This window comes from Myotis lucifugus, unplaced genomic scaffold, assembly GCF_000147115.1.
Source record: "Myotis lucifugus unplaced genomic scaffold, Myoluc2.0 scaffold_84, whole genome shotgun sequence".
Classification (NCBI taxonomy): Eukaryota; Metazoa; Chordata; class Mammalia; order Chiroptera; family Vespertilionidae; genus Myotis; species Myotis lucifugus.
In genome coordinates this window covers 2,856,942-2,883,408 of record NW_005871132.1, presented here as the reverse complement: position 1 = coordinate 2,883,408, position 26,467 = coordinate 2,856,942, and the positions used below count along the sequence as shown (strand labels likewise).

Below are 26,467 nucleotides of genomic sequence, written 5' to 3'. Positions count from 1 at the left end.
GATATTTTCAGACTGGCCACGCCCCCCTGGCAACCCAAGCTCCCAGCCTCTCCTTTTTTTCTTTATTTTTTTTTTCAGCGCCTCCTTGAGTGGAGGACAGAGCGGAGCTGGAAGCAGGTATCTGAGATTTATTTATCTTCTATAATTGAAACTTTGTGGTCTTGAGCGGAGCCCAGGGCTGGCCAGGGCAGGCGGGAAGCTTGACTTCCCTCATCGCTGGGGGCAGCCCAAGCCTCCTGCTCGCTCCAGCTCCGTGGCTGCTGCCATCTTAGTTGGGTTAATTTGCATACTCGCTTCTGATTGGTTGGTGGGTGTAGCGGAGTGGCGGAGTGATGGTTAATTTGCATGTTTCACTTTTATTAGTGTAGATAAGATGTTTAATTTTATAATCTGCTTAATTAGAAGTCCTTCACTTCTCAGTGACTTTAAGTTTTATTTAAAATAGCCCGATGCACGAAGATTTGGGCAAGAATGGGCCTTCCTTCCCCTGGCTGCCAGCACTGCCTTCCTTCCGGCCCAGCGCCGCCTTTCCGCCTTCCCATGGTGCCTAGAGGCCTGGAGCCACCTTTCCGCCTTCCCACACTGCCCAGAGGCCTGGAGCAGCTGGAGCTATGTGGAATGCCTGTGTCCCGCCCTGCCCTCAGCTGCTCAGCAACTGATATGCAAATTCACCCGTCATCTTTGTTGGGTTAATTTGCTTACTCACTCCTGATTGGCTGTTGGGCATTGCGAAGGTACAGTCAATTCGCATCTTTCTCTTTTATTAGTGTAGACTAGAGGCCCAGTGCACAAATTTGTGCATGGGTGGGGTCCGGCTGGCCCAGCCCTGTAGGGAGGAGGAAACGGTGGGAGGTTGGCTGGCGGGCCCACCCCGATATCCTGATCAGGGCCCGGCTGGCTGTGGGGAGGCGCTGTGGGAGGTTAGCTGGCCAGCCCTGCCCCTGATTGGGGGAGGCGGAGCTGGCTAGGGGGAGGGACTGTAGGTGGTTGGCCGGCCGGCCCTGCCCCTGTTTTGGGGGGGGCGATCTGGGGTGGGGCTGGGAAGGGGGAGAGGCTGCAGGAGGTTGGTTGGCTGGCTGGCCCCAACCCCTATTGGGGTAGGGGGGACAGTCAGGGTCAGGGTCAGCTGGGGGGAGGGGCTGTGGCCCAATTGGGGTGGTTGGGGCCCATTGGGGGCAGGCCAGCCAGGGGGAAGGGCCGCGGGGGGGCAGGTTGGCCAGCCAGCCCCACCCCTGGTAGTCCGGTTTGCTGGCCTCGCTGGCCGCAGTGGGCGTCATAGTGATCAGTCATTCGGTCATTACTGTGTTCCGGTCGCTGGCTTTTTATATATGTAGATGAGATTTTTTCAATCTGAGCATCCAGTAGTGCCTTTTTCTGTTTTGCCTTTTCTTAGAAGCAGGTTGATATATTAGTAATGGAGTTGACACTTAAGAGTTAGAACAACTCTTTTAATAAGGCCCTCTTATTAGTTTGTTATCTCTAAATAAGTCTCAACTTCCTGGAGCCTCAGTTTCCTTATCTGTGAGATGGAGGTAATTTCATGCACTTAGCAGGATTATTATGATTATCCAAGGCATGTGAAACATGTGAAAATAATAAGGTACCTTCCTCTATTAAGTTATAGGATATACTGAACCCAGATTTTGAATAAATAATAAATCCAGATTTCATTAATGCATTTTCTTTGAACAAAAAGCTTTATGAGGGAAGGGGCCTTGTCTGTTGCATTCATTTATTTTTTATTTTTATTTTTATTTCTTATTTTTTCCAGGTCTCTAAATTTTATTTACTTTTTTAAAAATTTTTTTATTGCTTAAAGTATTACAAAGGGTATTACTACATATGTGTCCTTTTTTCCCCCGCCCTTGACAATCCCCTCCTTCCCCTACCCCCCAGTGTCTTATGTCCATTGGTTATGCTCATATGCATGCATACAAGTCCTTCGGTTGATCTCTTACCCGCCTCCCTCCTGCCCCCCAACCCTCCCCGGCCTTCCCGCTGCAGTTTGACAATCTGTGTGAGGCAGCTCTGCCTCTGTATCTATTATTGTTCAAAAGTTTATAACGGTCTCTATTATCCATGAATGAGTGGGATCATGTGGTATATTTCCTTCATTGACTGGCTTATTTCACTTAGCATAATGCTCTCCAGCTCCATCCATGCCGTTGCAAATGGTAAGAGTTCCTTCTTTTTTACAGCAGCATAGTATTCCATCGTGTAGATGTACCACAGTTTTCTAATCCATTCATCTACTGATGGGCACTTAGGCTGTTTCCAGATCTTAGCTATGGTGAATTGTGCTGCTATGAACATATGGGTGCATATATCCTTTCTGATTGGTGTTTCTTCATTTATTTTTTAACCCCAGTTCCTAGCATAGTACCTGTCTGTTACACAGGGAGTGCTTATTCAGCATGTGATAAGTTAATCATTAATGACAATGTACCTGTACTTGAACCAAAACTTGTACTGTTATCTTTTTTCCTTTTCTATCCTCAATATTTTTTAGAATTTTCTGTCACCGAGCCTACTCTGTGACATTAATATGAGAGAATACTTACAAAATAGAAAGGATGTGTATACTATAAATACCTGTGAGAATTAATTTTTTTTCTTTTAATTAAATCTTTATTGTTCAGATTATTACATTGGTTCTTCTTTTTTTCCCACCATAACTCCCCTCCACCCAGTTCCCATCCCACCCTCCGCCCTCACTCCCCACCCACTGTCCTCATCCATAGGTGCACGATTATTGTCCAATCTCTTCCCGCATCCCCCACACCCCTTTCCCCCCCAAGAATAGTCAGTCCATTCCCTTTCTATGTCCCTGATTCTATTATAATCACCAGTTCATACTGTTCATCAGATTATTTATTAACTTGATTTTTAGGTTCACTTGTTGATAGATGTGTATTTGTTGTTCATAATTTGTATCTTTACCTTTTTCTTCTTCTTCCTCTTCTTAAAGGATACCTTTCAACATTTCATATAATACTGGTTTGGTGGTGATGAACTCCTTTAACATTTCATATAATACTGGTTTGGTGGTGATGAACTCCTTTAGCTTTTCCTTATCTGTGAAGCTCTTTATCTGACCTTCACTTCTGAATGATAGCTTTGCTGGATAAAGTAATCTTGGTTGTAGGTTCTTGGTATTCATCACATTGAAAATTTCTTGCCACTCCCTTCTGGCCTGCAAAGTTTCTGTTGAGAAATCAGCTGACAGTCGTATGGGTACTCCCTTGTAGGTAACTGACTTTCTTTCTCTTGCTGCTTTTAGGATTCTCTCTTTGTCTTTGGCTCTTGGCATTTTAATTATGATGTGTCTTGGTGTGGTCCTCTTTGGATTCCTCTTGTTTGGGGTTCTATGCGCTTCCTGGACTTGGAAGTCTATTTCTTTCACCAGGTAGGGGAGGTTTTTCTGTCATTATTTCTTCAAATAGGTTTTCAATATCTTGCTCTCTCTCTTCTTCTGGCACGCCTATAATTCGGATGTTGGTATGCTTGAAGTTGTTCCAGAGGCTCCTTACACTATCTTCGTATTTTTGGATTCTTTTTTCATTTTGCTTTTCCAGTTGGGTGTTTTTTGCTTTTTCGTATTTCAAATCTTTGACTTGATTCTTGCGATCCTCTGGTCTGCTGTTGGGAGTCTGTATAATATTCTTTATTTCAGTCAGTGTATGCTTAATTTCTAGTTGGTTCTTTATCACAACATCGAGGGTCTCACTAGATTTCTTGAGGATCTCACTATATTTATCGGCGTCTTCTAGACAGTTCTTTAAAGACCTTAAAAGTGTGGTTCTGAATTCTATATCCAGCAGTTTGCTTTCCTCCATTTCTTTCGTTTGTGTCCTGTTTCTTTGTCTCGGCATTTTTTATGCTTCCCTGTGTTGAAAAAGTGATTTTCTGTGCTGAGTGTCCTCTAGGGTTCAGCCTCCCCAATTACCTGAAGAGGACACTCTTGGTGCACCCCCTTGTGGTCTTTGTGCACAGTCTTGTTGTAGTTAAGCCTTGATTGTTGTAGGTATCACTGGGAGGAATTGACCTCCAGGCCAAATGGCTGTGAGAATCAGCTGTGTCTGCAGTGGGAGAACTTCTGTGCTGGAGACACCCCTCTGGGGCAGGACTTGCTTCAATGGGGATTTGGTGCTCACTGAGTCTGCCCCCTGAGTGTGTCCTTTATGTTTCCAGGGAGCTGCAAACTGGATGGTCCCACTCTGACCTCTGGGCTTCCTGGCTCCTGGATCTCTAGGGAGGTGCTAATCTAGCCTTTGCCTGTGGCCATCCAGCAAAAGCCTCCCTGCAGGGCTTGGGCGGGGCGGGTCCCACGGGATCAGCAGGGCGGGGCTAGCAGTTATGGCTGCTCTCAGACTTGCCCTCAGAGGCTCTGCTTCTCAGTGTCCGGGTAATCGCTGCAAGCCCCTCGAAGAGAAAGCTGCCCTCGGGTTCCGACCGATGCCAGACAGTCCCGCTTCTCCCGTATGAGCCTGGGTCCCTAGAGACTCTCCCGGAACTGGAGCTCAGAGCCCGAGACTCCCTCCCAATTGAAAACGACAACCGCGCCCTCAGCCGCCAGCCTGCTCCACATGCACTCTGCACCTTAGTATTTTACTCCTACACTGCGCCTCCTCTGAGTCTCGGTATGCTTTTCTCTTTCCTTCTAGTTGTAGAATTTCCACTCAGTCAGCCTTCCTGTGGTTCTGGGTGATGTCTGTTCCATCTTTTAGTTGTATTTTTGAAGTGGTTGTTCGAGGCAGCAAACTCCAGTGTTTACCTATGCCGCCATCTTGGTTTCTCCCCGAGAATTAATTTTTAATAAAAACACACAGAGATGATTTATTAATGTCCAAGTACTCAAGGTATAGAATTGTCTCTCCTCCCCCATTTTAAATAGCACTGACTTTTCCACTGATTTCCTTTAAAAAAAGAGTATGTTTCTAATATTTTTGCAGATTGTGGAGATAATGGTATAAAAAAAAATTTAGCCAGCCAGTTACTCTTAGACTTATGCTGTTCCTGTCCTGATTTGTCATTACGTCAAATATGAAACAGTAGGAAATAACAAAGACCATCTGCAAAGGGCAAAATTTGACATGTAGGTATGATAAAAGAAAATATTTTCTGCCTTTAAGTCCTCTAGGCTTCTGATCCTGTAAGTAATGAGTCAGCAATGTGGGAAATACTCTGCCCTGGCATCAGGTGTCCCAGCATGCTCTTCTATGACCCACTAGCAAGAGCCATACCTCTTAAGCAGTGGCAGTTGGAGCCAAGTCTTACTATAGTCCCACTGTGAGTGTAGGACTGTGTCATTCCAGTGGCCTTTATTTAACAGAGCCTAGTTAGCATCTCTTCTAGCAGAGCTTTGTGGGGAGAAATACTAAGTGGATTCTGCTTTGTGAATTGACCCAGTTGGTCTGTCAGTATCTCTGTGTAGAGATGGGCCTGGGATTTGCCCTGTTTGAATGGCAGTGCTAGGATCTCTAAAGTTTTTTCTTCTTGGGAGAGTGTTATTTTATGTATTTTTCCCGTATATATTTTTCTCTTAGACATATTTCTTACTAACTATAAACGTAGCATAATTTCTCAGATAGTTGTAATGTAAACAAAAAATTAATTAATTACTATTTGAAAATGTATAGTGTCCCTTGCAAAAATGGAGTTAATGACAGAACTCTTACTTATTATCGGGCTATTTTATTTTTCTCAGTTAAAGAGAATCTTGTAAAGTTCTTAGAGAAGGTACCCTATCTCATTTCCACTTTAACTAGTTAATCCATAATAATTTAGGTGTATTTCCCCTCCAGGTTATGCAGAAAAGTCTTATCCTGTAAAAGTGTTCTAAAAGTTCATCAGTTGTTTTGGAATTTAGAACATATTTTCCATTGAAAGTTTTGTAAATATCCTACACTAGAGGCACAAATTTGTGCAGCAGTGGGGCCCCTTGGCCTCCCCTGTGGGTTCGGGCTAAAACTGGCTGGCCGAGGGACCCCAGTGTTGCATGATCAGGGCCGGGGAGGGATGTGGGAGGTTGGCCAGCCAGGGAGGGACCATGGGAGGGTTCCAGGGTGTGTCTGGCCTGTCTCGCTCAGTCCTGATCTGCCAGACCTCAGCAGCAAGCTAACAGTTGGAGCATCTACCCTCTGGTGGTCAGTGCACATCATAGCGACTGGTCTACTGTCTGCCCTCTGGTGGTCAGTGCATGTCATAGCAAGCAGTTGAGCAGCCTTAGTATATCATTAACATATTATGCTTTGATTGGTTGAACGACGACCAGACACTTAGCATATTAGCCTTTTATTATATAGGACTAAAGGTCCGGTGCACAAAAATTTGTGCACTGGCGGGGCGGGGGTATCCTTCTCACAGTCTGGGACGCCTTGGGAGATAACGACCTGCTGGCTTAGGCCCGCTCCCGGGTGGCAGAGGGCAGGCCAATCCCTAGGTGCCTGCCCGCAGCCCCTGGTTGGCTCAGAGCAGGCCCGATTGGGAGTTGGGGCGCCGCCCCCTGTCATGCACAGAGCAGGGCGGATCACGAGGTTGCGATGCCACCCTCAGTCACGCTCAGGGTAGGGCCGATTCGGGGATTGGAGCGCCGCCCCCTGTCACACTCAAGGTAGGGTCGATGGGGAGGTTGCGGCGCCACCCCCTGTCACGCACAGAGCAGGGCGGATCAGGGGGTTGTGGCGCCACCCCTGTCAAATACAGAGCCGGCCAATCAGGGGGTTGGGGCGCTGCCCCCTGTCACGCACAGAGCAGGGCCCATCAGGGGAGTTAGGGCGCTGCCCCCTGTCACGCACAGAGCAGGGCCCATCAGGGGGGTTGGGGCGCTGCCCCCTGTCACACACAGAGCAAAGCCGATCGGGGTTGGGGAGCTCCCCCCTGTCAGCACAGAGTAGGGCCGATCAGGGGGTTGGGGAGCTCCCCCCTGTCATGCACAGAGCAGGGCAGATCAGGAGGTTGCGATGCCACCCCCAGTCATGCTCACGGTAGGGCAAATTGGGGGGTTGGGGTGCTGCCCCCTGTCACACTCAAGGCAGGGTCGATGGGGAGGTTGCGGCGCCACCCCCCATCATGCACAGAGCAGGGCGGATCAGGGGGTTGGGGCACTCCCCCCTGTCACATTCAGAGCAGGGCCGATCAGGGGGTTGGGGCTCCACCCCATCACACACAGAGCAGGGCCCATGGGGAAGTTGGGGCGCCGCACCCTGTCACACACAGAGCAGGCTGGATAGGGAGGTTGTGGCCCCGCCCCCTGTCACACACAGAGCCGCAGGGTGATCAGGGGGTTTGGGCGCTGCCCCCTGTCACGCTGCTCCAGGGGCCAGGAGGCCTCGTGGCTCCGCTGATCCCAGTGCTGGGAGGCCTCGCAGCTCCACTTGACACTTGGGCAGTGAGGCCTCGCGGCTCCGCTGATCCCGGTGCTGGGAGGCATATTACCCTTTTACTATATAGGATAGAGGCCTGGTTCACGGGTGGGGGCTGGCTGGTTTGCCCTGAAAGGTGTCCGGGATCAGGGTGGGGGTCCTGCTTGGGTGCCTGGCCAGCCTGGGTGGGGGGATGATGGCTGTTTGCAGCTCGTCACACCCCCTTCAGAGTGGGGGTCCCCATTGTGGTGCCTGGCCAGTCTGGGTGAGGGGCTGAGGGCCGTTTATAGGCTGGCGGGTGACTGAAGCCCCCAACCTGTCCTTTTTTTCTTTTTTTTTAATTCTGGGATTTATTTACCTTCTATGGCTGTCACTGGAGCTGAGAGTCGGCTTTAGCTCTGAGGCTCGACTCCAGCTCTGAGACCTCGGCTGCTGAAAGCAGGTTTCTGGGCTTTGTTTACCTTCTGTATTTGAAACTCTGTTGCGACTTCAGCTCTGAGATCCCGGCTGACTGAAAGCAGGTTTCTGGGTTTTGTTTAGCTTCTATATTTGCAACATTGTTTCTTAGAGAGCAAGCTCAGAGCTGGGCTGTGGCAGGTGGGGAACCTTGGCTTCCTTCGTCACTGGAGCAAGCAAGCCTCATGTTCAGTTCAGCTGCCTGGCTGCCGGCCGCCATCTTGGTTGGCAGTTAGTTTGCATATCTCGCTGATTAGCCAATGGGAAGGGTAGTGAAGTTACGGTTAATTACCATGTTTCTCTATTATTAGATAGGATAATAAAAGGCTAATATGAAAATTGTCCCCTTGGGAGTTTGATCAACCTGGAGTTCATGCAAGGGTAGTCCTTCCTTCCTCCTGCTGCCGGCAGGCACCCGGGACCCTGGCTGGCTTCCTTAGGGCTGCCCACAGGCACCCGGGACCCGGGCTAGCTTCCTTCTGGCCCTGGCTTCCTCAGGAAGGATGTCCGGAATGATGTTCGGTCTAATTAGCATATTACCCTTTTATTATTATAGATTAGTGGCCCGGTGCACGAAATTCATGCATGGGGTGGGGGTGATCCCTCAGCCCGGCCTGCACCCTCTCCAATCTGGGACATCCCTCTCGCAATCCGGGACGACTGGCTCGTAACTGCTTACCTGCCTGCCTGCCTGCCTGATCGCCCCTAACCTCTCTGCATGCCGGCCTGCTCGCCCCCAACTGCCCCCCCCACCCCTGCTGGCCTGCTCACACCCAACTGCCCTCCTCTCCTGGCCTGATCGCCCCTAACCGCCTCTGCCTCGGCCCCGCAACCATGGCTTTGTCCGGAAGGACGTCTGGAAGCTCTCCCGGTCTAATTAGCATATTACCTTTTTATTAGTATAGACTAGAGGCCCGGTGCACAAAAATTTGTGCGCTCGGGGGGGAAGGGGGTCATTCAGCCCGGCCTGTGCCCTCTCGCAGTCTGGGACCCCTCAGGGGATGACCACCTGCTGGCTTAGGCCCGCTCCCCGGTGGATTGGGCGTAAGATGGCATTCAGACATCCCTCTGGGAGCCTGGCAGCCCTCGGGGGATGTCCACTTGCCAGCGGGGAGCAGGCCTACGCTGCAGTCGGACAACCTTAGCACTGCTGAGGAGGCAGGAGAGGCTACCAACACCACCGCTGTACTGGCAGCCATCAGCCTGGCTTGTGGCTGAGCAGAGCTCCTCCCATGTGAGAGTGCCCTGACCACCAGAGGGCAGCTCCTGCATTGAGTGTCTGCCCCCTGGTGGTCAGTGTGTGTCATAATGACCAGTCATTCCCAGTCTTTCTGCTGTTAGGGTCAGTTTGCATATTACCCTTTTATTATATAGGATAGAGGCCTGGTGCATGGGTGGGGGCTGGCTGGTTTGCCCTGAAGGGTGTCCCGGATCAGGGTAGGGGTCCTGCTTGGGTGCCTCGCCAGCCTGGATGAGGGGCTGATGGTTGTTTTCATGCTGCCCGCACCCCCTTCGGGGTGGGGGTCCCCACTGGGGTGCCTGGCCAGTCTGGGTGAGGGGCTGAGGGCTGTTTTCAGGCTGGCGGGTGAGTGAAGCTCCCAACCTCTCCTTTTTTTCTTTCTTTTTTTTTTATTCTGGGATTTATTTACCTTCTATAGCTGTCACTGGAGCTGAGAGCCGGCTTCAGCTCTGAGGCTGTGGCTGGCTGAAAGCAGGTATTGGGTTTGTTTAGCTTCTATAATTGGAACTCTGTTGCCATCATTGGCGCTCTAAGCTCTGAGCCCACTGGCTCTAAGCTCTGAGCCCGCTGGCGGCTGAAAGCAGGTTTCTGTGTTTGTTTAGCTTCTATAATTGCAACATTGTTGCATCTGGAGCTCAGAGTTGGGCTGCGGCAGGCTGGGAACCTTGGCTTCCTCCGTCACTGGAGCAAGCAAGCCTCATGTTCGCTTCAGCTGCGTGGTTGCCGGCTGCCATCTTGGTTGGCAGTTAATTTCCATATCTCGCTGATTAGCCAATGGGAAGGGTAGCGAAGTTACAGTTAATTACCATGTTTCTCTATTATTAGATAGGATTTGAGCCAAAACTAATGAAAGTTGCCTGGAAGCAAGATCTCAAATGCTCCATAAAATAACAATTTTTCAGTTCTTTTTATGCATTTGAAACTAAAGAGAAAACGTAAGGAAGATTACATGCAGGTGGGAGAAAGCAAGCAGGGGTTGGAGTACAGGATAGTTAAAATTGTGTGCTCTCTTGAGGGTGGTCTTCTCTAGAAGTATCTTGGCATTTCAAAGGTGTGTTAACCTAGATGCATAAAAACAATAAACGGGGCTTGCTTAAAAACCTTTCACTAAAGAAGTTATAGGCCTGGGGCATGACTACTCGCCATGACCTGCCCAGTTAGGAATTTATGATTTATTACAGCATCCCCTGTTCATCCATATTGTTAAATTATAATTGGTAATACGACTAACCTAGAGTAAGCAAGTCTTCTGGGAGAAAACAAATCCCATTCTGCCCTTTTTCCTCTCCCTCTGTTTGCAATTTACCAGAACATTTTAGGTTTGTAACCACCACTTTAGAATGCATGTGAACCCCTATCCAGTTTGGCTCTGGATGGAGCGTTGGCCTGCAAAGATTCTATTCCAGGTGGGTTGCATGTACCTTGGCTGCAGGCTCCTCTCCATCCTGGGTCCTGGTCAGGGCTCACTGGTGCAGGAGGCAGCCAATTGATGTGTTTCTCTCACATGATGTTTCTCTCTGTCTTTCCCTCTCTCTTCTACTCTCTAAAAATCAATGGAAAAATATCCTCTGGTGAGGATTAACATAAATAAATAAATAAATAAATAAATAAATAAATAAATAAATAAATAAAAACAAAATGCATGTGAAAATATATGTATGTTTATATGCTGGGCTATTTTGGATTTAGGGGTGGGGATAACTTAGGTGCATAGTTCAGGGAAAAGACGGAGTGAGCTGTTAAATTTGCAGGGATTTGAGTTGTCAGAAGGCAGACCAAATAGACTTAATACATTAAAAAATTTTTGTAGAATATTGATTTTAATATTATGCTCACTGAAGACTGGAATAAAATAGGCACCCGGGACCCGGGCTGGCTTCCCAAGTTTAATACACTTTCCAATGCTTATGAATAAAAGGAGAGCCAGAATTCATCTAAGGAAAATCAAATCAGTGAACAGATAGCAAACATTTAAGCACTTTAACAGATTTATCAGAATACAAAGTAATAATCCACTAGTTAATCACAGTTGCTACTTTTGCAGGAATACAAGAAACATTGCCTTTTTTCTTTTCTTTTCTCCTCTCCTCTCCTCTTCTCTTCTCTTCTCTTCTCTTCTCTTCTCTTCTCTTCTCTTCTCTTCTCTTCTTTTCTTTTCTTTTCTTTTCTTTTCTTTTCTTTTCACTGGTTTACTCTAAATAAGAAACATGTTGATTGGGGACTGAAAAAGCAATATTTCTAATCAATAAGGAAAAAAAGAATATGAAAACTAAATCTCTACATCACACAGTTTAGGAATCTCCTGTAGTTGATCTGGCTAAACTACACTATTTTACTTTTTATAAGTTTAAAGATAACAGCATATTTGCTTATAATAATAATAAAATTTATATTTAAAAAGTACCCCTAATGTATATATTTGAGTTCTGGTTGCTGTCCCACATCACAAAAAAACAACTCTGGAATTTGTGCATATATAAATCCCAAGGTAGCACATTGTTCCTCATTCCCAGTTCTAAACAACTTCCAAAGATACCCATCACCAGTTACTGACCAACACAGGGATGTCCCTTGCCCAGTTCTTATCCATTGCTACATATTGATGCTCCATAGAAATCAGAGTTATAAAACAGAGTAATTCTCCTACCTGTAAATAAATCCACATGTGGCAAATTGGCTTTGGCTACTTGTTGTTGCAATTTTTTTCAGTAAGCCTTCTATTCTGTTTTACTGCTTGTAAGGCTTTTCTATATACCTTACCCCTAGGGATCTGTATCTAATCAATGCCAGCATAAAAGAAGCAAAAGCATTGCTTAATGTTTAGCATAAAGTAGTTAGTTCCCAAATCCTAACAATTCTGCTTAAGTGATTCTTACATAAATTCAACAGTAAAAATTTGCTAGCACTTGCATTGTGCTGAACCCTGTGCTAATAAGCACTAGGAAAATGTAAATGATTTGGGTAATGTCTGGCTTTCCTAAGAGCGCTTAGTCAAGTGAGGGCTCAGACTCTTAATAATTTTAAAACATATGATAAGCACTGTAGTAGGGCTCGTAAAAGGGCGTAACAGAGCAGAAGAATGTTTTTTTTCTGTTTCTACTGCCAGTAATTCAGATTTCAGAGAAACTATAATTTATTGAGCATCAGTTGTATGGCATGAACTTAAAACACACACACAACAACAACAACAAGAACAACCCTGCTTAACCTGTACTTTCTCATCACAACATCCCTATACAGTAGGAGCGATTTTCACTTTATAGATACTAAGTGGTAGAATGTGTAATTCAAACTTTGATATCACTTCAGAGCCCATATTACACCATTATGCTTCTCTCTTAGGAAAAAACTTGCCTGAGGTTTTTTTTATTTTTTAAAGGGGAATTTTATGGTTCTTTAGAATTGATGCTTGTTAATTTCTTTGGCATGGTATCTTACTGTGATTGAAAATGTGGTATTATTGTGATGTCAAGGACTCTGGAGTCTTTTCTGTTTCATCTTTATCCATTACCACTGTGTTTTCCTGTTTCTAGAAGTGGTATACAGGGAAACATCTCCAGAGCCAGCCCATGTATCAAATCTGTTCATTTTGTTTTCCCGTCTCTCCTTTTGTTTATTCTTCCTATCCCCAAAGAAAATTTAGTAATTCTTTTGTTTTTTCCCAGTTCTTTAGATAGAACCATATGGAGATGAATGTTGTCTAAGGGGTCCTGCTAGAGGGATTTTTAATCACATCAAGGTTACATAGAAATTGCCCTAAATTTTTAAAAGTATAATACTGTTCATTAGGGCTGATATGACTGGTTCAGCTGCTTGGTTGGCATTCTCTTTTTTTCTTCATAGTTTTGCACCAAGGTAAGTGAGTCAGGTGCACTGTGGCTAGAGCTTTAATAGAGCCTCTATTTCATGATAAGAATACGTTTATTTCAGAATTTGTACAACTGATTTTGTGGACCTCAGTTCCTTTTTTATTTCTTTTGCTGTTTAATTTTTATGTTGTTTTCATGTTTCTAAGCTGTTTTGTTTATTTTGGGGAGAATATTTTGTTTTAATAGACGTTCCTTAGCCAGTTACTTAGGATAAAGAGTTGTTTGAACTTTGATTTAAAAACCTGAAAATTTGACAGTGGTCATTGTTTACCCTTCAGACAGTCTTAATCATGCCTAAAAATAATTTTTTTTCTTGGTTCTTTTGAATAATTTATATAATAGTTTTCAAGAGTGTTTGCCATATTGTTGTTAAACATCTATAAAAATAGCTATCTGGTATTTCTCTTCCTGCTAGAGAAACAATAGGCAATACTCTTTTCTCTATTAATACTATTGTTAGGTCAAAACTCTCACAAAAATATTTTATATCTTACTTGTAGTCACAGATAGTGGTGTGTGGTTTCTCTGGGCTTCTGTGACAAACTTTATTTAAACTCTCTTATTTCTTCATGGAAACTTTTATTCTTGAGTTAAAGCAGGGGTGGAGAACATCCAGCCCGAGTCTGCTGGGGTGCCTGGCCAGCCTGGGTGAGGGGCTGATGGCTGTTTGCAGGCTGGCCACGGCCCTCAGCCACCCAAGCTCCCAGTGGAGGCTGCCTGGAAGCAGGTATCTGGGATTTATTTATCTTCTATAATTGAAACTTTGTTGCCTTGAGCAGAGGCCACAGCCGGCCAGGTCAGGTGTGAAGCTTGGCTTCCTCCATCGCCGGGGCAACCAAGCCTCCTGCTTGCTCCAGCTCCATGGCTGCCGGCTGCCATCTTGGTTGGGTTAATTTGCATATAGTCACTGTGATTGTCTGGTGGGCATGGCTTGGGGTGTAGCGGAGGTGTGGTCAATTTGCATGTTTCTCTTTTATTAGATTAGATAGCATTCAATAGAAAATGGTTGTATTGTAGGCCATCTTTCCATTGCCTCATGAGGAGCCTATTGTGATTTATATATTTAAGATTTATCTATTGTGGTAAAGAGTAGGGGATTTAATTGTATTCTAGTTATGTTAGGAAATTAATACCACCTGAGTGAGTTTTAATTGAAATAGAGGATCCCAGGAGTCTTTTGGCTGGAGAGAGGGCCTGGAGACTCCCTGTTCCCACTGTTCTGCTGTTGTTGCTCCTTGGAGACTGTGGCGTTTTTGAGAGACCAATTTTATTGTAATTAGTTTGAGATTCACTATACTATGTATTGTTGGAAGTTTAGTATTGGGCAAAGTGGTGACTTCTTTTTAAAAATGAGGCAGATTATGATTTCTAGCTTTTGGTCTCTTGTTAGCAGAGCTTAAAATGCTGCTCTATTGCTAAGGCCCAAAATTATCTCCTTTCCAGTAGCAAATGTTAAATGATTGAATATCACAGAATCAGTTGTTTTACATTTTTGTTTTCCATGTGCTTTGGGGGGTAGGGGGGAGAAGTTTCGAAATCTTATGCTGCCAGAGTATTTTTAGAAAGAACTTTTTAGCTGTTAATAACTGAATGATTGAGGCCTAAAAACTGTAAAAGATTATTCATTTATTCTCTTACTTCTTATTACTCTTTTTACATCATGTTTTCAGAATTATCTTCTGCTTTAGAGGTATAATGGTATACAAAGTTAGTCTTTCAGCTGTAGTAGGAAGGTTGTAAAATATAGCAGAGGCAGCATGAGACAAGTGAAGAGTTCTGCTAAAGCTTTGTAACATCGGACAAGTTATTCTCTCTTAGTCTTACTTTTCTCATTTGCATAGTAAACAATAATATATCTCTACATTTTATTATAAATATTAGAGTGGATGAAATAATGAATTGGAAAGTTCTTTGTACAGTGAAATTTTATACAGCTGTTATTTTCTTGCTAACTCAGGAAATTACAATGCCAAGTGATGACACGCTTTTCCTTGGCACACTAGCTGCTGACTATCCCATGTGCTACTAATGCTCAGGCCAAGTCATCCCCAGTGATATCTTGCCATTCTGTACAGCTCTCCTATTTCAGATCTCTGATGGAGTAGTCTGATGGATTAGCTTGATGATTTCTGAATAAAAATTCCAGGATGCTTGAGGTAGAAAGCCTGAGAGTCATTGTTCCTAATATACCTAGGGATTTTATAGTAGAGTATAGCCCGAAAGAGTTCTTAGCAATTTCTCTACTTGAAAGAGAGTAAATTTTTTAATTTCTGCTAAGATAGTAAATTCTTAAGATAGTATTTTTTTACTAAATGTACAGGAAGGTGAAACGATTGGTCCTTGTCCACATCCAATCAGTTTTAAATTAGGAGGCCTCTAGAGTCTCTTTCAGTGATAGCTTCTATAGGACCTATCTGTTTACCTTCCTACTTTGCTTTTAATACTTTTACAGAATTATCTGATTTGTGCATTTTCTTATATACAAATCACTAGTGGCCTGTTGCACGAAGATTTGTGCAATAGGCCTTCCTTCCCCTGGCTGCCGGCACCGGTTTAACTCTGGCACCCGCGACCTAGGCCTTTGGTCCAGCCGCAGCAGCGAGGCTTGGCTTCTCCGCTCCAGCTGCTCCCAGCCCCTCCTTTTTTTTTTTTTCCAGCTCCTTGACTGGAGCCCAGGCCCCCAGCCCCTCCTTGAGAGGAGCCCAGGGCCGTGGGAAGCTTGGCTTCCTCCGTCACCGGGAGCAACCCAAGCCTCCTGCTTGCTCCAGCTCCGTGGCCGCCGCCATCTTTAGTCGTCTTCAGTCTTCGCTTTGTGCCTGCATATGCAAATTAACCTCCATCTTTGTTGGGTTAATTTTCATAGTCACTCTGATTGGCTGGTGGGTGTAGCGGAGTGACGGAGTGATGGTTAATTTGCATGTTTCTCTTTTATTAGTGTAGATGATGCTGGGGTAGCCGCTGTTCCCAAGTATACTTGAGGTTAAAGAGATAATAAATCCCAGGGTTTTGATGGATAGCTTTCATAGCTGATTCTTGAGGCTCTGAAACCATTTCTCTAAAATGTGATTTTTTTTTTTTTTAGAAATGCAGCCTCAGAGGAGGCAAGAGGAGAAAGTCATTACACAATCATATATTGCTTAAATTCTCTTATCAGAGCAAGAACAGAGCTGTGACTGCTGTTTTTGTTATTGAGATATGGTTATACAGTGGAAAAGCATAAGTTTTGATTATATCCCAGACAGCTTTTGTTCTCAGTTAAAATTGTAGAATACAGCAGTCATTCTTAAAATCTATTTATTTAATCTTAATAAAAAATGGTAATGCTTTATTTTGTGAATTATGCCTGTGGGGTTTTGCAAGCAACTTGTTCAGTGGCATTATTAATTCATAGTTCATTTCTTTTTTTAAAAAATCTGGTCTTAAATCACTTCTGTTTCAAATTTTCTTTGGGACAATTGGATTATAAGGAAATGTATTCAATACCTTGGATTTTAATCTTTCTGGATCTAACCTTTCTAGATCTCTTTATGAAGAGTTTAATTTCAAAAGACTGATTCTGTCTTTAGGAGTGCTATAATATAAGTTTATTTTTCAAAGAAGAAGAAAATAACTTATCTATAATAATAAAGTGTAATATGCTAATTAGATCGGATGTCCTCCCGGACAACCTTCCAGACGAAGCCGGGGCTGCGAGGGAAGCCCAGGTCCCGGGAGCCTGCTGGTGGCCGGAGAGAAGTCAGGGTCCCGGGTGCCAGAGTCAGCTGGTGCTGGCAGCCAGGGGAAGGAAGGCCTACTCTTGCACGAATTTTGTGCATCAGGCCTCTAGTAGTATATAAGTTTGTAGTCAACCTGAAAAATTGAGTTAAGGTTAACATGGTCAGAAACAGAAGTAATGGCGTATTTGGGGGGAATGGAGCATGATGACTTAGAGCTCAGCTTAGATTAAACTAAGCTGTTTGGTTTTTTTTGTTTTTAATCTTCACCTGAGGATATTTTTCCATTGATTTTTAGAGAGAGTGGATGGGAGAGGGAGAGACAGAGAGATAGAAACATTGATGTGAGTGAGACACATCAATTGGTTGCCTCCTGCACACACCCGACAAGGGCCAGGGATTGAACCTGCAACCAAGGTACATGCCCTTGACTAGGAATTGAACCCAGGACCCTTTAGTCTGAGGGACGACGCACTGTCCACTGAGCCAAAACGGCTGGGCTAAACTAGTTTTTTTAGTAAGTATATTTAAGATTTCTTTTACTTGGAAATGAGATGTGAAGAGAGCATTTGAAAACCTTGAGAACTGTTACATATGTGTTGGCTTGTGTTCAGGTTTATATACATTTAAAGCATTTAAAGCATATGTGATACTGTTGTAAAATGATGGTGTTGACAAGATTTAAGTTATTCTTTCTAGAAGTGGTGTTGGACTTGTGCTAACTAAATCATACCTGTTGGGGTGGTTCACCTTGGAACTAAAGACATATGTTTAATATAACTGGCCATAGCTGGCTTGTGTGGCTCTGTGGTTCAGCATCAACCCATGAATCAGGAGGCTCAGGGCACATGCCTGGGTTGCAGGCTCCATCCCCAGTAACGGGGGGGAGGGGGGGGGGCGAGGAGAGTGCAGGAGGCAGCCAGAGATTCTCTCTCATCATTGATGTTTCTAACTCTCCTTTTCCCTTCCTCTCTCTGAAACCAATAAAAAAAATTAATTTGAAAAGATAGCTGTCCTTAATATAATATAGACTGTGCATATTATTGACTTTTGTGTATATTAATACCTCTGTGAACTTAAATGACTAAAATATTGGTTATAATATACCACTAATATTTGTATACTCATTTATCTTACAGTTTTATATTTGGTAGGAGAAAACACTCAAGCCATTGGAAAACTAGATTATATTTTTTAATCTAGTTTTTATCTTTTTATATATGAGGTACAAATGAATGCTTCATAATCTTGACTTGCTATCTAGAGTTAAATATTACATTATTTTTTCTTTTATTAGGTTAGCATCTTAAAAATAAAATTGATAATTAAAGTAGTAGAGGACAAAAAGGAAAATGTGTAGTTTAGTCATTGAGCCTATGGACTTATTTTGTACTGAGAATTGGTTTTAGATTTGTCAAAGAAGAGAGAAGTAGCAGAAATCATAATTGCTACTTCAAATGATTGTACTCATAAGAATCTGTGTGTATTCTGAAATCAATAATAATTTAGAGCTCTAAAGTTAGGTGCTAGGGAGCATAGGATAGTTTAGAGTAGATTAAGAATTCAGAGGAAAAGATTATTGTGAACTATGCCAAGTAGGAAGTAACTCTTGAGCTTGAATTGCAGAGTCTTTAGATTGTTCCTGGGTCAGGGGGTCAGGTGAAGAAAGGCAAAAAAGGTAGGAGAGGGCCATGAGTGGGCAGATACCCCAGAGCCAGTGAGCTACTTATGAATGAAGCTAAGTTCAGAATAGATTTTGCATTTCCTACCCCAAATTAACATTCTTTCCCTGTTACTTTTCTCCATCTGACCTTTCTCTGAGAGTCATTCCACTGTTTTCTTAAAAGAAATAAGACATGAAGAAGCAAAAAACTCAAAGCCTTACCTTCCTAAAGGCAGAGTGGTGTGAATAGAGTGAGCATATTTAGACATTTGCAACTTCACATATTTTATTTTCAAGTACAATAAGGAAGCCTTGAGGAAATAACTAGGGCTTTTTAGAATTGTATAGGTAGGGATTCAAACCTTAGTGAGTTCACCTTTCTTCCCATTATGTTTAATATGGGAATAGTACTATTATATTCATGGTGTTGTTTCCATTAAATATAGAGTCACATGTATAAAGCATGGTGCGCCTGATCTATAGAATTACTGAATAAATGGTGGGAAAGAAATACTTAAATTGAAACAAATAGTTGAAGTAACTCTATATGATAAACTAAAATAAACATTTAAAAATAGCTTGTGGCAAAGAATATAGTTTAATTTGTATACTTTGGCAATTTTCTCTGTTTAATTCTTTACATTTCTCATTTGTCTATACCTTTTTTCTTTTAGGAGACAAGGATGGCAGTAAGGTGACCACAGTGGTGGCAACTCCTGGGCAGGGTCCAGACAGGCCGCAAGAAGTCAGCTATACAGACACTAAAGTGATTGGAAATGGGTCATTTGGTGTGGTATATCAAGCCAAACTTTGTGATTCAGGAGAATTGGTTGCCATCAAGAAAGTATTGCAAGACAAGAGATTTAAGGTAAGACCTTCAGTATTTCATGTATTTTGCTATTAATACATGATTTTCAGTTGTTTCTTTTTGCTTCACATTTCATTTATTGTGCATATTTTTGTTCAGCTCAACTATTTACTATAGTGATTTTATTTTCTGCTATATGTTGTGTAGAAATAAAATCTACTGAAGATTGCATTATTTTTTATCTACTGCTATTAGTGATTGATGCATTTAAAATGCTGTGAAAGGTAGATTAAAACATCTTACTTTCTACTTTTAAAAAGTTACCTCTCCTGCCTTGGGTCTCACAGGTATAGTAGACCAGAGAAACATTGACTGTAGCAGAGGATCATTTGATATTTTTGACTTTGCTTCCTTTCTTTAAATATTTCCTTTGAATCTATTATTCAACATTATCATCTCCCACACACACCAACACCCCCCACAATAACTTTGATCTTTCTTTACTATTTTCTTATGTCTCTCTTTGTCCCTAGAAACCAGCAATCCCCACAGTTCATTTTATTGTCATTTCTTACACCATTTCTTTAGGGGATCCTATGAATGGATGTTTGGAGGTCATCTCTATGTTATGGTATAGTGGAGAGTCAGGAGACCTGGGCTATAGTCAAGGTTCTGCCATTAGTAAGACATGCAGTTCTATACCTTTCTCTACTCCTCCTACCTCTGCAACATTCTACTGAGAGTCTCCCATGTGCTAGGAACTATGCTAAACATTAAGGGATGTAAAAAAAGTGAGGTGATTACTGCTCTGAAGTAGCACACATTTTAGTGTCTTGCTTTAGAATGTCTCGAACATTCTAAGGTGGTTTTAGTTTCTTAGGAAACAAATCTACAGATTTTGTCATTAGTTCTCTCTCTCTGAATCACTGCTCCCATGTTGCCAAATACCCACTGGTTCTTGGTATCTCAATGTTGTGCTGTTATCTCAAATTGTCAAGGCTTCTTATACAACCCTGACTTAACTTTTAAGACCCAATAGAAATCATTTCGGTTGGTTTGAATTCCTTTTTCCTTCTAATGGCATTATCATTTATCTTGTCATTCAGACTCTTCTATTCTCTAAAACCTATTCTCTCATACCTCATATGCAATCATTATCAAACTTGATTTCTTTTTTTTATCCCCCTCACTGCCTTGTTGATTTATCCCTTCTTTCCTTTCCTCATCACTACCATTCTAGTCAGGCCCTTGTCATTGTTTGGCTGAACCACTCATAAGACTCTACTTCTGATCTCTTCCTTCTGGTCCCTTCTATTTACCAACACTAAAATAATCCCACAGTTCAGTTTGGTCATGTTGTTTCTCCTACATACAAATCTCCTATAGTTCCTCATAGTCTAGAAAATAAAACCTGTCCAGTTCAATTATACATTTAGGAGCTTCCATAGTCTTGCCTAATCTTCAAATACTCAGCTTTCCAACTTTTCTGTGTCACGGCCCTTGACCTATATTGGTCTTTATGACCTCTCTGCTTTTATTCAGATTCCCATTATCTTTCCATATCACTCCCATTCTTCCATCTAAGTCTAAGACCCATGTCAGATTCTTCCTTTATGAAATTTCTCAGATGATTCCAGCCAGCCATTTTGCTATTCTAAATTCCTTGAAAACTAGAAAATTTCCAAATTTTTTTTTCATGACAAGGACTCCATTTTTATTATGTGTGTCTCTTGGTTGCCCATATATTCAATGTTTTCTTTGGATTAGTAGTTGATGATAGCAAATACCAAGTACTTTTTATATGCACAATGATCTAACGTTTTTACGTGCGTGGTTTTATTTGAGACATAACATTAGTATTATGAGATTGGTTATTATTTGGATTAGGCAAACTGTGCACAAAGAAATGATAAATTAACTTGTCCAGGGTCACACTTAGCACATGAATAAATGGCCAAGTATTTAAATCCAAGCAGTCTGACTCCAGAGTGCTTTATTACATTTTATCATCGCTGTATCAAACCCATATATTCTGTTCAGAGATATTTGAGTTGGTTTTGTCTTTTTTTTTTTTAATGTAAATTTTTTCCTCTAGCATAGTTACGTTATTTATTTGAAATACAGTTTGGTTCATCTGTTTCAGTATGTATCTATCCATTCTTAGAACTTTATCCCCATTCTTTTTGATTTTTTAAAAAAAATCTGAAACACTAACCTGGTTCCAAAAGCCAGAAATATACAAGTATTTTTCCCTCGTATTCTCTCTGTCTTGTTTGTGCTCACTCCCTGTAGATGGCCAATCTCATTATGTTTTAGTTTATTTTATCTGGGTTTCTTTTGCACAAATGAGCAGTTAAGAATAATTTTCTTGGTTTCTTTCTTACATGAAAGGTAGGGAATACATTAGAGATACTCTTTTGTATTTTGGTTTTTCTCTTAGCTATGGTTCCTGGGAATCATTGCATATCCTTTTTATAGCTGCATAGCATTGCAGCATTGATTCAACCATTCTTCCATGTGTGGATATTTAATTTCTTTTTAGTATTTTGTAAATCTCTAAGAGTGCTGTTATGAAAAACCTTTTACATATGTCCTTTTGAAATTAGATGTATATCTTCAGTGTAGATTAAGAGCAAGTAGGACTGCTTCATCAAAACATAAACACATACGCAGTTTTGTTGGATATTGCTAAATTCCTCTCCATAAGGGTTATACCAATTTGCATTCACTGCAATAATATGAGTGCCTATTTCCCCACAGCTTTGACAACATGCATTGCTTTACTTTTCAAAATTTGCCAGCCTGGTAGGTAGTAGTTTAATTTACAATCTTTTTTTATATATATATATATATTTTATTGATTTTTTACAGAGAGGAAGGGAGAGAGATAGAGAGTTAGAAACATCGATGCGAGAGAAACATCGATCAGCTGCCTCCTGCACATCTACTGGGGATGTGCCCGCAACCAAGGTACATGCCCTTGACCGGAATCGAACCTGGGACCTTTCAGTCCGCAGGCCGACGCTCTATCCACTGAGCCAAACCGGTTTCGGCTAATTTACAGTCTTATTGTGGATGTACTTTACCATCTTTTCATCTGTTCACTGTCCATTTTATTATTTGTGTGTGAATTGTCTTTTTGGGGGACCCATTTTTAAAATGGATTTTGGTCTTTTTGTCTTAACTCTGAAGAGTTTATTATGGATTTAGTCTTTATCTGTGTAAAGGGTAGTATTTTTACTTTATATAGTCTATATTTTGCCATGTAAAACTCACCCCTCCCCACCATGTAGTCAGACTTATTGTTCTCTTATCATGTCCGGATTTTAAGTTATGGTTAGAAAGCCTTTTCACTATAAAGTCTTTCCTTATAGAAAAAAGCCCTTTCCTCAGGTAAAGAGAAGTTCACTCTTATTTTTTTCTAGTACTTGGTAAGATTTCACTTTTTATATTTAGATTTCTGATTCGTTTGAAGTTTATTCCTTTGTATGGGGTTTATTCCTATGTATGATATGAGTTATTGATCTAATTTTTATTCTTTCTATATCATTAACCAGTTGTCTTAGTACAGTTTATTAAAAGGTCTATCTTGGTTGCACTGATTTAAGATGCCATTGTTATTATATGCTAAATTTCCACATGTACTGGTCTATTTCTGGACTTTCCATTCTGTTCCAGTAGGTCATTTGCATACTGCTATGTCAGTACCACACTGTTTTAATTACAGTGCTTTAAAATGTTTTTGTTTGTTTCTTTGGTAGGGCTAATTCACCAATGTAGCTTTTCTTTTTCGTGTTTTTCTAGCTATTCTTGAATGTTTATTTTTTTGTATGAACTTTGGTATCCTTTTGGCTAATTCCAAAACAAAGGTTGTTGATATTCTAAATTGGAATTTCATTAACTTTATAAATTAGTAAGAACTAATCTATTTGTGATATTTAATTATCTAGGAATAAGAGGTTATCTTTTCCATTTGTTCAAGTTAACTTTTGTGTCTCTCAGGAGTTTTATTTATACAAGCTTTTGACATTTTTTGTTAACTTTATTTCTAAGAATTTTATGGCTTTTGTTGCTATTGTATAGTTGCTATTGTTTCTTTTTTGTGTTTTTTTTTCTCCAACATGCTAAAAAGTGGCAAGCTGCCTTACACCAAGCTCAATTATTTCCATTGTATCATCTTTCCTTTGTGTAATTAAAGTATTCTTAGTTCTCCTTGCTAATGTTAACTATTTAAAAAGAAGATTTTTTAAATATAGTGATCAATTTATTTCTCTTGATTATCATAAAAAGTAGGAGTTTTTTGATCTCTTAAAATTTTGTAGGTTTACATCTTTGATTTACATACCTGTTGGCTAGGATTTCATGAAATAATACGTATTTCTAGAAAAAGTTTGGAATGGAGTCTTCTCCTTGCTCAATTACATAAGACAACCTGCTGAACTTGCTAGTGTCAATGAGAGGCAGTTTGTTTTGGTGAAATAAGAAGAGAGAGAATAATCCTATCTAATAATGGAGAAACATGGTAATTAACCTTAACTTCGCTGCCCTTCCCATTGGCTAATCAGGGTGATATGCAAATTACCTGCCAACCAAGATGGTGGCCGGCAGCCAGGCAGATGAAGCGAGCAGGAGGCTTGCTTGCTCCAGTGATGGAGGAAGCCAACGTTCCCCGCCTGCCGCTGCCGGCCTCTGAGCTGCACTCTAAGAAACAATGTTGCAATTATAGAAGCTAAACAAACCCCAGAAACCTGCTTTCAGCCAGCCGGGCCTCAGAGCTGGAGCTGCAGCAGAGTTTCAATTATAGAACCCAAACAAACCCAGATACCTGTTTTCAGCAGCCGAGGTCTCAGAGCTGGAGCCAAGCCTCAGAGCTAAAGCCGGCTCTCAGTTCCAGTGACAGCCAGAGAAGGTAAATAAATCCCAGAATGAAAAATAAAAAGGAGGGGGAAACCAAGATGGCGGCATAGGTAAACATCGGAGATTGCTGCCTTGCACAGCCACTTCAAAAATACAACTAAAAGACATAACGGACATCATCCAGAACCACAGGAAGGCTGGCTGAGTAGAATTTCTACAACTAGAAGGAAAGAGAAAAGCATACCGAGAATCAGAGGAAGTGCGGTGCCGATGTAAAATACAAAGGTGCGGAGGTGCATGGGGAGAGGGCTGGCAGCCGAGGACACGATTGCCTTTTTCAATCGGGAGGGAGTCTCAGGCTCTGAGCTCCAGTTCCAGGCGAGTCTCTGGGGACCCAGACTCATACGGGAGAAACGGGACTGTCTGGCATCGGTCGGACCTCGAGGGCAGCTTTCTCTCAGAGGCACTCGCAGCGATAGCCAGGACCTCTGAAGGCAGGACTGAGAGCAGCCATACTGCTCGCTCCTCCTGCCCTGTTGATTCCCTGGGACCCGCCCCACCCAAGCCATGCACAGAGGCTTTTGCATGTGAAAGGCCCCGCCCTTTGTAATCTGAAAATAACAAACTGCAGCTGCCCCAAGGCCCCAGGGCAACTTGCATTGCTTTACAGCTGGCTTCTGCTGGGTAGCTGCAGGCAGAGACTAGATTAGCACCTCCTTAGGTCCAAGAACCAGTGTACCCAGTGGTCAGACTGGGACTTTCCAATTATAACTCCTCAGATCTATAAGGGACACACTCAGGGGGCAGACTCAGTGAGCACCAAGCCCCACTGAAGCAAGTCTTGCCACATAAGGGTGTCTCCAGCACAGAAGTTCTCCCACCGTAGACACAGCTGATTCTCACAGCCAATTGGCCTGGAGGTCAAATCCTTCCAGTTTTACCTACAACAATCAAGGCTTAACTACAACAAGACTGTGCACAAAGCCCACAAGGTGGTGCACCAAGAGTGTCTATCTCAGGTAATTGGGACACTTAGCACAGAAAGCCAATCTATCGACACAGCGAAGCATAAAAAATGCCAAGACAAAGAAACAGGTCACAAATGACAGAAATGGAGGAAAGCAAACTACTGGATATAGAGTTCAAAACCACTCTTTTTAGGTTTTTCAAGAATTTTCTAGAAACCGCCGATAAATGTAGTGAGATCCTCAAGAAATCTAGTGAGACCCTTGATGTTCTGATAAAGGACCAACTAGAAATTAAGCATACACTGACTGAAATAAAGAATATTATACAGATTCCCAACCAGTAGACCAGAGGATCGCAAGAATCAAGTCAAAGATTTGAAATACGAAGAAGCAAAAAACAACCAACTGGAAAAGCAAAATGAAAAAAGAATCCAAAAATACGAAGATAGTGTAAGGAGCCTCTGGGACAGCTTCAAGCATACCAACATCCGAATTATAGGCGTGCCAGAAGAGAGAGAGCAAGATATTGAAAACCTATTTGAAGAAATAATGACAGAAAAACTTCCCCTACCTGGTGAAAGAAATAGACTTCCAAGTCCAGGAAGCGCATAGAACCCCAAACAAAAGGAATCCAAAGAGGACCACACCAAGACACATCATAATTAAAATGCCAAGAGCCAAAGACAAAGAGAGAATCCTAAAAGCAGCAAGAGAAAGAAAGTCAGTTACCTACAAGGGAGTACCCATACGACTGTCAGCTGATTTCTCAACAGAAACTTTGCAGGCCAGAAGGGAGTGGCAAGAAATTTTCAATGTGATGAATACCAAGAACCTACAACCAAGATTACTTTATCCAGCAAAGCTAATGATCACTAATTAGTGATCATTCAGAAGTGAAGGTCAGATAAAGAGCTTCACAGATAAGAAAAAGCTAAAGGAGTTCATTACCACCAAAGCAGTATTATATGAAATGCTGAAAGGTATCCTTTAAGAAGAGGAAGAAGAAGAAAAAGGTAAAGATACAAATTATGAACAACAAATACACATCTATCAACACGTGAATCTAAAAATCAAGTGAATAAATAATCTGATGAACAGTATGAACTGGTGATTATAATAGAATCAGGGACATAGAAAGGGAATGGACTGACTATTCTTTCGGGGGAAAGGGGGGTGGGGGGTGCGGGAAGAGATTGGACAATAATCATGCACCTATGGATGAGGACAGTGGGTGGGGAGTGAGGGCGGAGGGTGGGATGGGAACTGGGTGGAGGGGAGTTATGGTGGGAAAAAAGAGGAACAAATGTAATAATCTGAATAATAAAGATTTAATTTTAAAAAAAAGAAAAAAAGGAGAGGTTGGGAGCTTCAGTAACCCGCCAGCCTGAAAACGGCCCTCAGCCCCTCACCCAGACTGGCCAGGCACCCCAGTGGGGACCCCCACCCGAAGGGGGTGTGACCAGCTGCAAACAGCCATCATCCCCTCATCCAGGCTGGCAGGGCACCCCAGTGGGACCCCCACCCTGATC

At 42.5% G+C, this 26,467-nt stretch overlaps 1 protein-coding gene across 17 annotated transcripts in view; it reads left to right on the top strand.

Annotated features, from left to right (window-relative positions):
* GSK3B (glycogen synthase kinase 3 beta) overlaps positions 1-26,467 on the top strand; it is a 179,095-nt gene that overhangs the window by 37,560 nt on the left and 115,068 nt on the right. For all 17 annotated transcript variants that reach the window (XR_002829820.1, XR_002829819.1, XM_014457738.2 and 14 more), the window contains one exon: positions 18,980-19,173. Coding sequence is in view for 15 of the 17 variants with exons in the window: in XM_014457738.2 (XP_014313224.1) it covers positions 18,980-19,173 (194 nt within the window). In the remaining 2 variants the exon portion in view is untranslated. The remainder of the gene's footprint in view (positions 1-18,979; positions 19,174-26,467) is intronic.